The sequence below is a fragment of the Zootoca vivipara genome, chromosome 4 (assembly GCF_965207765.1).
Source record: "Zootoca vivipara chromosome 4, rZooViv2.hap1.1, whole genome shotgun sequence".
Taxonomy (NCBI): Eukaryota; Metazoa; Chordata; class Lepidosauria; order Squamata; family Lacertidae; genus Zootoca; species Zootoca vivipara.
The window spans coordinates 64,301,286-64,314,195 of record NC_142587.1 but is presented as its reverse complement, the minus strand read 5'-3'; the positions used below and the strand labels follow the sequence as shown (position 1 = coordinate 64,314,195).

Genomic DNA, 12,910 nt, shown 5'->3' with positions numbered 1-12,910 from the left:
CAATGTCTGTTGTAAAATAAATGTTGCTCTTTAAACAACATAAGGCAATATTGTGCCTTGAAAATACCCTTAGAAGTTACAAGTATAGGCTACAATGCCACATTACACATCCAAGGTATTTTTAAATGATGGAAAGGGGGAGTGTTCCATGAAGAAGAAAGCAAAAGTCTGCTGAACATATGCTAGGCTGCAACAACTAAAAAAGATTATCACTTAGAATTCTGGGGGAATATTTTTTTTAGGGTTGAATTAGAACTGAAATTAAAGTTGATTTGAATTTCTTCTGCCCATTCCCTTTTCCTTCCCCTATGATAGGGAGACATTAGAAAGATCTCTGGGGAAATGCCAACTTGCTGCCCAGAGCTGTTAAAATAACCAGAATCCTATCTGAATGGGAAGGTGATACTCCTTTGTGAACATCTGACGTGGTACAGTTTGGTCTGTTTCATTATAGTTGAAGTTGGTAAAGGCTGCTTGCTGTCTTTCCACACATAGGCTAATCAAATGTTTGGGTCCAATCTTGTACAGTACATGTCTATTTGGAAGTAGGCTTCCCTAAGATGTGCATAGAACTGAAGCTTTAGTGACTTAAAACTCAGCATCTAGTATAATGGGAAGCATGAGTATATTTTCAGTTAAAACACTTTACTGCATATTTTTGTCTAGTTGAAATTTTACTGCATTAACATAGTTAATTCACATTCTATTTTGAACCAGATGGATAGCCTATGAAGGGTGCAATTTTTTAGGGAAACAACTTCTCCTTGAACCCAGCAAGATTTCAAACTGGACTCAGTTTAGTGGCTGGAAAGTGATTGGCTCCCTTCGTCCTGTAAAGCAGGTACCAGTTGCAAAGTCTGTTTCTTCTCGCAGAATACATGTTGATCCTACATTTGGTAAATACAGGGAGTTCTTTTCTGCTGAATGGAACCTAAACCATGTCCAATTCTAGTATGCATTTAGTTGTGGAAGTACATTACCATTTTTATGCATGTGGAATGCAAACAGAGGTTGTATGTTTTCATCAGAAGGAAAAATGTATTTGTGCAGATTTGTAATAGAGATACATACTTGTCCCTGAAGTGTGTGGTAATTATTCTTTTCTGTTTCAGCCAGCAGTGTACTTCAGAATAAAGAACCGATCCCTAGACAAATACCTGACAGTTACTGGGAATCTAATGGATGCAAGAGCTACATCATTATGTCTTTCCGCATTAAATGGCAAGACTACTCAGATCTGGCGCTACTGTTCTGGACTTCTCAAGTCTAAGGTATTTTGCTAGCAGCTGAAACAGCAATGTCATGATCCTCAATTTTGTCTGTTTAAAGCCCGGCCATTTCTTCTTCTGCGCAAGTAGGGACCAGGATAATGTGATGGGCAGTGGAAACACTTTAGGTGCTTAGGAAAGCCGTCTAACCCTTCTTGCCTTTTTCCTCTCACAAGTCCATAGCTTGCTTCTTCAACAGCCCAGGTTCCAAACTCAATTTTCCATTGCATCCACAAATTAATGTTTCTAATTCATATGAATAAGGCTTTGAAATTGCAAACTTTCCAGGGTGAAATGAGGTAATGTATTTTAAAAACCAAACAGAGAGCACACTGTGTCACAAAAATATGGGTTTTGGTTTGTTTGTTTGTTTGTTTGTTTTAAATAGCAGCCTTCATGGGAGAACAATTATTTTGACTTCTGTATCATTTTCAAGTTCAAATGCATTAGCTCTGCATGTGATACATTTCCTTGCATGAATGTCTCCCTGGGAGAAGAACCTCTCTAAAAGTTACTTTAGTGTGTTTTTTATCATTGGAGTGTGCTAATTTGTACCAGACTTCTCAGATAACCTTTATCATGCATCTGCAAAAAACAATTGAATAAGGAAAATCATGCCTTCTAGCGAGTACACTACTAAAGATGCAATTGCCACATTTTGCTTTATGGTTGGGCCAAACCTGCCGTAATCCCCTCCTTTTTAAAAAGTTTCCTTCTTGGCAATTGTCCTGAGTTACATATGTTGAATTTGATAGCACTGTGATCACTGTCTGAGTTTGTTCAACGCTTAGAATTTGCGCCAGGTCCTGGGCACCATTTAAGTCCAATTGCCTTAATACAACTAGTAACAGATAGACCTGTGTCTGTAGAGCAGGGATGGCGAACCAGCAGATTTCCAGATGTTGCTGGAGAACCATGTTCCTCTGCCCCAGTCAACATGACCAATAATCAGGAATGATGGGTGTTAGGAGTCAAGCAACATCTGGAGAACCACAGTTTCCCAACCCCTGCTACGGTAGAGCATACCCATGCCTAACAATGAACTTTTTTTACTCATCATACTGTGCTTTAAACTGTCTAGCAACAACAGTGATACCCTGTACTCAGTGAATCAGTTGTTTATTTTGGTGGCATGATGGATCCAGCCTTCTTGTTGCTGGAGACTATATTTCTGCTACTGTACTTTTCTGTAGGGCATATCTCCATTAGAAATATGTAAATATTAGAGCCCACCAAGGCAACGAACAAATTCTTTCCCCCCATTTATCTAGGTTAATGATGCTTGCCTTGATGTCATTGGAGGCAGAGATGTTCCTGGAGCTAAAGTCGCATTGTGGGTAGAGCATGGGAAGGCAAGACAGAAGTGGATGCTCAACAAAGATGGGACCGTCAGCTCATACCTCAGTGACCAACTGGTTCTCGATATCAAAGGTAGACTTTAGCTATTGTTTTATATGCCCTTTTAACTTGGTACAAACATACAAGTCTTCACGCAATTGTATCTCACTCCCCTTTTAAGGCTCTTAAAATTGTCCAAATAATGTTTATAATTTTCCAACTTAGAGCAGGGTAGAACTACGCAATGAAAGTATTTGTAGGGGATCATGACAAAAATCCAAAGAGGTGAAAGCACAGCAAGTTAAAGGGTATTTGCCAGAAATTGTGACCCCATGTATAGGTGTTTATCCAATTATGCTAGAAGCCTATAAGCCAGAACAAGCAAGCTGTAGTGCTTGGTTTTAAAGGGAAGCATGGTGGAATGGAGAGAATCAGTGGCACACTATACTGTATCTGGGTACAAACGCTGTAGGAAAGCCAGGGGAGGGTTAACTGGAGGTGGTGTCACTGTGAAAATAAGATGCTGTGCTTAATTAGATGGGCCTTTGATCTGATCCAGCAGGACTCTTTGTTTTTTGTCTTGCCAGTAACAATGGTATCTAAAAGAATATTACTTTGCTCTGCTAGCAGCAGCAGCAGCTGCAGTTTCCATAAGCATGCAGTGAAACCAAATCAAAGATTCATAATAATAATAATAATAATAATAATAATAATAATAATTAATTTATACCCCGCCCATCTGGCCGGGTTCCCCCAGCCACTCTGGGCGGCTTCAAACAAAACATTAAAATACAGAAATCCATCATTCATGTGTTTATAAACAACTAGTATCTTGAAGCCCGTTAAATTAACGGGTGCTAGAACATGCAATTCCCCCCGCCCATTCCCCCCTCTCTCCCCCTCCCTTCTTTTCTTCACCCACACGTGCCGGGACTCTCCTGGGCTGCCACCGGCGCTGCTCCTCTGCCGCTGCTCCGCCTCCTCCTCCTCCACTGCTGCGGTCCATGCCTAGGCAGGGGAGGGGGGGAGGTAGGGGCGGCCAGGGTCCTCTTTCCTTCCTGCCCTCCCCCTGGGCTCGAGCCTGCTTTTGCGAAGGGTTAGCGGGGAAGAATGAGCAGCATCCCTCCACTGCCACCGGCTTCTTGCTGAACGCAGCGGAGGCACGGGGTAGCAGAGGAGATGCTTCACGGAGCAGGGAAAGAGGGGCGGGGGGCGGGCGGCTGCCACCCGCCCCTCCTTCCCTGCTCCCTGTCAAACATCTCCTCCCCCCGGGCTGCTCTTCCTCCCCCCATGCGCTGTCCCCGCTTCTGTCTGCCTCTGACCCTGCACCGTGAGGGAAATGGTAGGCAGAGGGGGGGGAGAGAGAGAGCGTGTGTGTGTGTGACGCCCGCTTGCTGCTGGTCGTCGGGGGGGGGAGCGTAGGAGAGAAAAAAGGGGGGAAGCAGCCTCCTTCTCCTTGCCTTTCCCAACCCACCCAGAGCTGAGCCCGCCACACGCCGGGTGGGGGGAGGGGTTGGGATGCGGCGATGTGGTGGGGGTGGGGAACGGCGGCGGTGGGGTCACGAACGCCCTGGCGGCGGCGGGGAACGCACGCTCGCGTCTCAATCCCTCACGGTCCCTTCCCCTCTTCCCCTTGCGCCATTAATCGGGAGGCGAGGCGCAGAACGACAGTTTGGAGGGGAAGCCGTTGAGGGAGAGAGAACTGCATTCCGCCGCCCCCCCGGCTCTGTGTGTGTCCAGTCTCTGCGTCCAATCCCTGTGTCCGTGGGGCACATGCTCAGTAGCGCGGAAAACGGGACACACGGAATCTGGATGCAGAGACACAGGGACTTTATTATATAGGATGATAAAACACACTATTTTTTTTGTGTATCCAATATTGAATTTGGATAATCCATTTAGCTACAATGATCATATTTTGCTTTGCTTTTGGGGGGATACTCTGCAGTGCTGCCTTATAGAGCCAAACTTGGCCCTCCAGCTGTTTTGGGACTACAACTCCCATCAACCCTAGCTAACAGGACTCGGGAATGATGGGAATTGTAGTCCCAAACCAGTGGGAGGGTGAAGTTTGGCCATCCCTGTTATAAAGTATGCCATTTCTGCCTGACTTTGAGGTCAAATTTTTCATGTCTGTCAGTGTTTGCGTTCCAAATTGCCATGCATACATTAGAATCTCAGCTTAAGAATACAATTACCGACACTTAATAACAGGGCCGGGGCATTAACAGAGTCTGGACAGACACAGGCGTCACTGCAGCTTTAATAATAATAATAATAATATATTATTTATACCCCGCCCATCTGGCTGGGTCCCCCCAGCCACTCTGGGCGGCTTCCAACAAAATATTAAAATACAGAAATCCATCAAACATTAAAAGCTTCCCTGGATCACGTGAATATATTGTCACCATCCTTGCTTCCAGTTTAGCTTGAAAGAGGGTTTTCCAAAGAAAACAATTTTTAAAGTAGTTTTCAGGTGTTAACATATTACAAGTACTGCACATTTAGTACAATAGAAAAAAATATGCTTATAATCAATAATGAGTTGACGTGAACTATTGACCTTTCTTCTCAAATGTCTCTTATTTTAGGGGGATATTATTATGACAAGAACCACATTGTTGTAAACCAGCTCGATGCCCGTGAATGCACACAGATATGGGTCTTCGAAATACTGTGAGTGTGTCTCACTCCACTATAAAGGCATTTTAAACTCTGAACGAATGTGGGATGGAAACACTGTTGAACAAACTACTGAAGTCACACAGCACTGGAGCGTGTTATAGAATGTGCCTGACTCTGCTAGTTAGGGAATCCAAAACTGTCACGTGTTTTAAGTGGCAATGGAATGCTAAATATTGTCTTGCATATTCAGCAGAGTCCTATTAAGCAATAATGCTACAGTGGTGATTATGCAAACATTCTCTACTTGCTAATTATATGTTTTTTACCCCCTTTTCCTTATCATGAGAAAGCTAAAAAACAAAACTTTAAGCTGAAATGCATCTCCCACAGTTTTAAGCTACAAGTAGAAGCTTTTTGATTATTGCACTGTTTCCTCATTGAGTGTTTTGCCTCAGGTAAATTTCATCATTGTAACCCAAAATGGCGATAAAAGAAATGCTTTGAGAACTGTATATGAAAAGACAGCTTATTTAATGTTAAGCTTAGTGCTAATTCTCCATTCTCAATAGTATTTTATTGTAGAGGAGAATTTATGTAAGAGATCTAGCGACTAGTTTCAACTATTCACTAAGCAAAATTTGAAATGGAGCTTGGTAATGCACAGAGCATTGCAACAGAGAAATATTGGCAAATCAGATTTAGTATAGAAAACTTTCTGCTGCTGTTCCAGTCTACCTACTGTAGCCACAATTCCAGCCAGTTAAAAATCAATGAGATTTAAAAGTGTTGAACTAGGGAGATTAAAGTCTATGATTGGTTTTTGCCGTGATTAACTTTGGCTGGATTGTGCTTTGGTTTTCCCCCCTTCCACTTATGAGTTACTAAAATCAGAACGTCCAAAGTGTTCGATAAACTTAACAAAGCTCCAAGCCTTAGCGTAGTTCATCCACTAGAGAACAAGTCAACACAACGCATTCAGCTGTTTTCTGGAAAGTTGCACCAGCACTATTTGTACCGCTTTACTTATGCAACTTTGTTTTTTTAAAATAATAATAAAAAAAACTTTCCAAAAATATGGAAAACCTAAGTGTAAAAGGATATGCAAATTCCAGTAGAAGATAAATTCAGACTTGGGGCTCTGCTTCTGCCCATCCTGTGAGAACCTATCCTCTTTGCTCTCATGATAGAGATTGTTTTGCACAATTCCAATTTAAGTTTGAGTTTAAAACTAAATTTTCAGTCTAATACTGCAGATGTTTCTTGCAGTTGTTCACTCCAGTGTGTCTGGAGCCCCTAGTATTTAAAATCCTTCTGACTGGCTGCTTTGGCAGGAAATGAGGAGCCACAGGGACTGAATTTAGCAGAATTTTAACCACTTTTAAAGGGCTTGAGGTATGCAACCTCTTATGTTAATAAATGAAAATAGTGGCCACATGTTCAGGGCTTGTTTGCACATGGAGCTTTCCATGCAACTGTGTTATGCACCTGGAAGCTGGATCTTTTTGTTATTTCTGTATACCTTAATGTATTTTTTGGAAACAATTGAACATCACGCTTGAATAGCTAAAACCAAACGGTGTAAGACTAGATTTCTCATATTTGCTGCAGCTGCACAGTTATGCTGTGAACTCAAGGAAAAAGTAAGAACTTTGGAGGAAAAACCTCTATTTTTATAATGAAGATATGGTATTCTTAATATATTAACATCTACCTAAGGGCTTGAGCCACAACTCTGCTGCATGGTGCCATCAACCACATACATTATGGAGACACAACAGACCTTGCCACATCTCCCGTCACTGCTTGCAGGAGCAGCAGGGGCTCCCTGGGCTGCAAACTGTTGCAATAGCTCAAACAGCAGCCTTGACTGGCTCTTGCACAACCTCTACCAGCAGTTCAGTCTTTGTATCCTAAAAAAAAATCCTTGTTTTTCTAGAGCCAAGGGAGCTGTGCAGGGTGAAATGCTGCATATGTGTGTGCACTGCATCCTAATAGCACTTTAGATTGTAAAATAAATAATACACCTACTTTTTCATTTTTACATCACTAGGATCTTTAAATGTATTTTCATCTGAAGCACTTATTTAATAGATGGAATTTGTGTATGCTAAATTCAAACAATTCTGAAACTATATTTAATACTTTTTTTAAAGTGCTTTCAAGCCTATGTAAAATCCAGTCAACCTCAAATAGGATGCTCTCATTTGGTATATCAGTGTTATGTAACTATGACTGCAAGAAAAACCCCACTTAGTGGGAGTAAGCCTGATTCAACGGAAATCTAAGTAAGCGTGAATGGAGTTGCACTCTTAAGTGCAGAAGACTTTTAGGATACAGTCGTACCTTGGAAGCCGAACGCCTTGCCAGCCGAATGTTTTGGCTCCCAAACGCCGCGAACCCAGAAATGAGTATTCCGGTTTGCGAACATTATTTGGAAGCCAAACATCTGACATGGCTTCCGATTGCATGCAGAAAGCTCCTGCAACCAATCGGAAGCCATGCTTTCGTTGCCGAACGTTTTGGAAGTCGAACAGACTCCGTTTGGCTTCCAAGGTACGACTGTATTTTGCTCTAGTCCCACCACAGGCACAGCTCCCAAAAGTGAAGGACTTACAGATTGGTGCTTTGAAAGACCAGTAACTTCATTAGACATGGTGGTATTAGGGACCAAAACAGCTCTATTGCACCTGTGGGACTATTTCTATCCACAAGGCTTGTACCTACAGAGAGACAAAACTTAGGTTGTAGCGTTTAGAGGGTCATTCTGACTGGAATGTACGTATGTATATTTAATGTATATAAAGTGTTGAAGGGGTAGATTGCCTTTATCCTGTTCATGGTATATTTATCGCAAACTGCAATAATCTTTTTTAAATGATGCAAGGGAGAATTCCCCTCCCCCTACAAACCAGAATGCCAGTTATCACATTTTGTCCAAAAGTGACCTCATACATAGTGTATATAGTTGACATTTCTCTGTGCTATTGGATTAAAAATACTTCAAAATAGTATCCGCAGTTTTATTTTTGTTACACAAGATGCATTGCTTTGTTTGCTAAATATCATTTCAAACCTTTCATTATATAAAGGTAGCTACCTTGTGGTGCCAAGCCATTACAAGGAAACTTGCATGATAAGTACAATATCACAGTATTTGGGGGTGGGGGGGCAGTCACTCTAAATTGTAAAGGATAGCAGCAGGCATAAACAATAGAACAGACAATGCTTTGCATTTGGGGGTGAGGTGGGCAAGAATGTGGTAAAGGCCTCCTGGGTTTTGTTCACAACACCAGTACACAATTTTAAGGATGAAGCAGCATTTAAAACGTATACTCACACCTGCCCCACGTACTCATCTATGGGAGGTGCTGCCCAGATATTAATTGATCAGTGAAGCAAACTGAACCACATGGTAGTTTTCCATCCAGTTGTTGCCTGGCTAGAAAGGAAGGCAAATGATAAAGTGTGCAAGAACCACAGTTATTTCAGTCTCTTTCTAGCCTCCCATGGTGCAAGCGCACACAATAGGCAAACGGGAAAGACACAACCCACAACCTTAGCCTACCAAACAAGGAGGAAGCATCACAGTAAGTAACAACGTTCCGTTCTTACTTATTGTGATGCTATACTGTTATCACATATTTATGTGTGTCTGGTTCTTCTCAATTTATACACCTTTAATAGTTACACTCGGGTAATTCTGTATCATATAGCATGGGCAGATAATTATAAACTGGCTTCTGCTCCTTTGTGCTTTTACTGTCGATTATTCATGCAACTAATTACATGATGCATCGTTTATGAGATGCAGTGCAATAGGTTGGCTTTTTCTGTACAACAAAGCACACTTTCACCCCCAAAAAGGGCCGATACTTTTATGTTTGCAGCCCATGGCACTATCCACAATTTGGGATGTCACTTTTAGAAAGCAAATTACTTTTGTATGGCAAGACCAGGCCTCCTTCCTTTAGGTGTACAGTGGTACCTCGGTTTAAGAACAGCCCTGTTTACGAATGATTTGGTTTACGAACTCCGCAAGGCCGGAAGTAGTGTCCCAGTTTGCAAACTTTACCTTGGTCTACGAACGAAATCCAAACGGTGGAAGGGCACCGGCGGCGGAAGGCCTCATTAGGGAAAGTGTGCCTCAGTTTAAGAACAGTTTCGGTTTAAGAACGGACTTCCGGAATGGATTAAGTTCGTAAACCGAGGTAGCACTGCATATATGTCACTGCTGACACCAGGAACAGCATGAACCATTCATTCCTACTTTGCACCAGGGATGCTGAACTTGCAGCTCCCCACATCTCCCGTTGCCTTGGGAGTCCAACAACACCTGGAGGCCCACAGCTTCTCCATTTACCCTCCTGTGTGGTATTTTTATGTTCAACAAACCTAATAGTACCCTTACTACGCGTACAAAAACTATGTAAAAAGCCTTTGTATGCCTGAGGTAACATTTTGCTGTTTCTGTGCAATGGCAGATTTAAGCACTTTTAACTTTGGCTGGCTCATGCCTTAGGTCCCTTCTATTTTAATTAAAGGCCACACTTGATTCTCCCAGCAACATCTAAGAGACCTATGAGTACTTAACTTTGGCTGGATCATGCCTCTAGACTACTTCAATGAGCGATTCACTCCACAATGATACCACCAAGTTCTCTTTTTCTGCATCTGAAGTCAGGTTCAGTTCTTTAACATGGACAGTGTTACTGCTCCAAATTTGCTTCAGCGCATCCATGTGTGATAGCGGAAATCGTAACCCATGAGTCTATAAAGAAAAAGAGTGTGTGTGTTATTAACGCCATATTGAACTAAACATTAGACACATTTCATACTCGCCAAAATGAATAATATATCCTGGGTCAGTAGTTACTGCTGTTATACAGATGGACACAGTTGTTATAATTCTATCAATACATGTTTCTATACTACATTAACTAGGCTAGCTAAATGAAACCTCCAGGCTCAGAGGCAGTATATGCTGAATATCAGTTACCACCTTCATACCACACCTGCAGGTTTTTGGGAAGGATCTGGCTGGTTACAATTGGGACAAAGTAATGGAGTAAATGGGTCCTTGGTCTGAACCAGCAGTGTTCTCATATTGCCAACAAAATGTACACAGCTTTTAAAATTGACAAACCCAAACAGCTGTTTGGTAAAAACTTAATGTACTATTGACCAGCACCAGGTGTGGAGGGGGCTAGAAGAAACAGATCTGAAAATAAGAAATTTCCACATGGACTTCATCAATAACTGACGTAACAAGCAGAATTAAAAACAAACCTCTGCTTTTCCATCCTCATTCATATCCTCATCCCCCATCATATGGGCTTGCCTCTTGTTCTTTAAAGAGTGATAGACAAAAACCATTTCTTTGCAAGACTCTTCCTAAAAAACAAGAGAAAAACAGATAAGACACTGCAATTTACCAGTCAACATCAAAGCACTTGCAAAACTTTAGAAGCCTTACCTTTTTTATTTTTAGCAGTAGTAATTAGGAAATTCCTTAGCTAAGGCCAACACTTGGTTATATTTCAAAGGCTGTCTTTGAAACTCCTACAAAACACTAACACTTTCCCTTTACAAAACAGAACTGAATTGCTATAATGTCAGAGCAAATCCCAGTCACATGCTGTGGGATTCAAGCAGCCTAAAAATAACATACACCCAATTCCTCACTGAGAAGCAAGTCTCTACAAGCACTTCCTCTGTACTCACCAAAAGGTCTGGTTCCACTGTAATTACTGTGTAGTCTTTAAACCGTAACCTGATTGTACTGTCTATTTTTGGTAGTGCTCCACCTAGACAAGGAAGAATAGCAATTAGTTCAGCGAGAGGAGCAAGCTAGCCTGTGCTGCGTATCTCTCTCTTGACTAAGAGCAGGTGAAAAAGTTAGTGCAGTTGGCTAATTCTTGTATATAACTCCTTAGTTCAGTCAGCTTGTATGTACAGTATAACAGCTTAAGCAGAGTCATGGAAGATCACAGGCTATTTCCCTAATTAGGAAAAAAAATGCAAAATGCCATCTATCACTGACATAGCTGCTGCAGTATTATCTAGGTCCCTCTCAAGATGCTATTTGAAATATCAAAAAAAGGAAAGGGAAGGGAATCTTCAGAAATGTAACATCTGCACAGGCTCTTTGAACCAATCCACACATTAAACTAATCTATGGCCTGGTTCCATATGTAATATATGTAAATAACTGGTTTACTGCTACATCTATGGAACAAACTGTCTTCCCAGTCCCCACACTTTATGAAAAGCACCCTTTGCAAACTTAAAATGTTACCTGGAGCCAGAGAGTCAAAGCTAGTCCCCAAGAAAGGAGGTAATCTGTTCATAATGAGGTCTTTTTTCATGTCGGATGACCTCAATTCTCTACCATTTTCCAGACGGTCTGCAAGGCATCTCAGGAAGCCACTTAATTGCTTGGATGAATCAGACAAATCCGCCTTCTAAACAAAAAGACCAAAAGGAATTTATGCTAGTAGTTAGAAACACGATCCCAATTTACTTGAGAATGCAGTCCAAAGATCTCCAGGCATTATAGATGTTGGTTCCCAACCTTATTTTGGTCATTATAAGCTGTTTTAAACAGTTTAATATTGTGCAATATTGTGTTTTAATATTAATGTTGTGTTTTTATTGTTGCAACTCAGCCTGGGATCCTAGGGTGAAGGGCAAGTAACAAATTGTAATCATCACCACCTACTGTGCTGGGACAGAATTGCAAAGGCAAGATTTTTTGAACAAACAAGTGTTCTGCTGTTTAACTCTTCTTCCTGTTGCCACAGTTATGGGAAGGCAGCAGGGAAGGCAGCAGGGACTAAGTTACAGGCAGCAGGAACTAATGCCACATTATGAAATCATAAAAATTGCTATTAATTTGGATTTAGTGTTCTTTGAAAGCTACTGGGTCAAGCTACAGATGGCAACTGGAAGGCTAGCAATTAGCTCTCTTTATTACAAGACCCAGAACAAAACTCTGCCTGCACTTTTGCCTACACTTGCTGGGACTATTATAGGTGCCAGGGTGCAGCTTGTGCACTGTTTGGTTTAAAAAGCTTTCTGGCTTAGTTTTGCAAACAAATGTGACTGCACAGTAAAGAAGATCTGCTGCTAAGAGACAAGGCTGACCACTTCCAACATTATGAAACTACTAGTGGAGATTATGGGAGTTACTGTGTTTAAAGTGGTGGCTATGAACTTTTCCTCTGACAGCAAGCACACACTGCTTTTCATTTTCTTTAGCTCTGCATCTTTACCATCAGTAACTGCCTTGGAATGCTCTTCCGAAAGTCAACATCCTCTTTCGCCGTATCCAACACTAGTCCAGGAACCACGTCCAGCAAAAAATCTCTCCAAGAGCTGCCATACAAGGGAGTGGGGGGGGGGGGAGACACACAAAGGCATTAATGCCAAGCCAGTTAATTCAGAACAATGTTTCTGGCTGAGGATAAAGAGAAAGCAAAACTGGTTTTGAATGTCAAGGGCTCATCTAGCACATCCTATTAACCCACATGGATTGAAACTGAGTAAATTTAGGAAAAATACTATCATATGTGTACTCATATCCTAGGTGATCAGGAACTTTGGTCTAATTCTTTCAGGGCATCCTAAGGAAGCATAGGTCATTGACAGGCTGCTAGCTACAAGTGCCTGAAAGATGC

General features: G+C 41.7%; 2 protein-coding genes across 7 annotated transcripts in view; one reads left to right on the top strand and one right to left on the bottom strand.

Moving 5' to 3' along the window:
- Positions 1-8,243, top strand: part of CRYBG3 (crystallin beta-gamma domain containing 3) — a 63,026-nt gene extending 54,783 nt beyond the window's left edge. For both annotated transcript variants that reach the window (XM_035116450.3, XM_088668029.1), the window contains exons 19-22: positions 718-841; positions 1,113-1,271; positions 2,540-2,699; positions 5,201-8,243. In XM_035116450.3, the coding sequence (XP_034972341.3) occupies positions 718-841; positions 1,113-1,271; positions 2,540-2,699; positions 5,201-5,289 (532 nt within the window). In that variant the 3' untranslated portion in view covers positions 5,290-8,243. The remainder of the gene's footprint in view (positions 1-717; positions 842-1,112; positions 1,272-2,539; positions 2,700-5,200) is intronic.
- The window catches only part of RIOX2 (ribosomal oxygenase 2), a 69,397-nt gene that overhangs the window by 45,887 nt on the left and 10,600 nt on the right, over positions 1-12,910 (bottom strand). For 3 of the 5 annotated variants that reach the window (XR_015949630.1, XR_015949631.1, XR_015949629.1), the window contains exons 6-10: positions 12,506-12,608; positions 11,530-11,695; positions 10,956-11,038; positions 10,521-10,625; positions 8,572-10,002 (exon numbers count right to left, since the gene is read on the bottom strand). Coding sequence is in view for 2 of the 5 variants with exons in the window: in XM_035116451.3 (XP_034972342.1) it covers positions 9,844-10,002; positions 10,521-10,625; positions 10,956-11,038; positions 11,530-11,695; positions 12,506-12,608 (616 nt within the window). In the remaining 3 variants the exon portion in view is untranslated. Of the gene's footprint in view, positions 1-8,240; positions 10,003-10,520; positions 10,626-10,955; positions 11,039-11,529; positions 11,696-12,505; positions 12,609-12,910 lie in introns of those variants that run through there. The other 2 variants (XM_035116451.3, XM_060273659.2) reach the window with 1 other exon arrangement.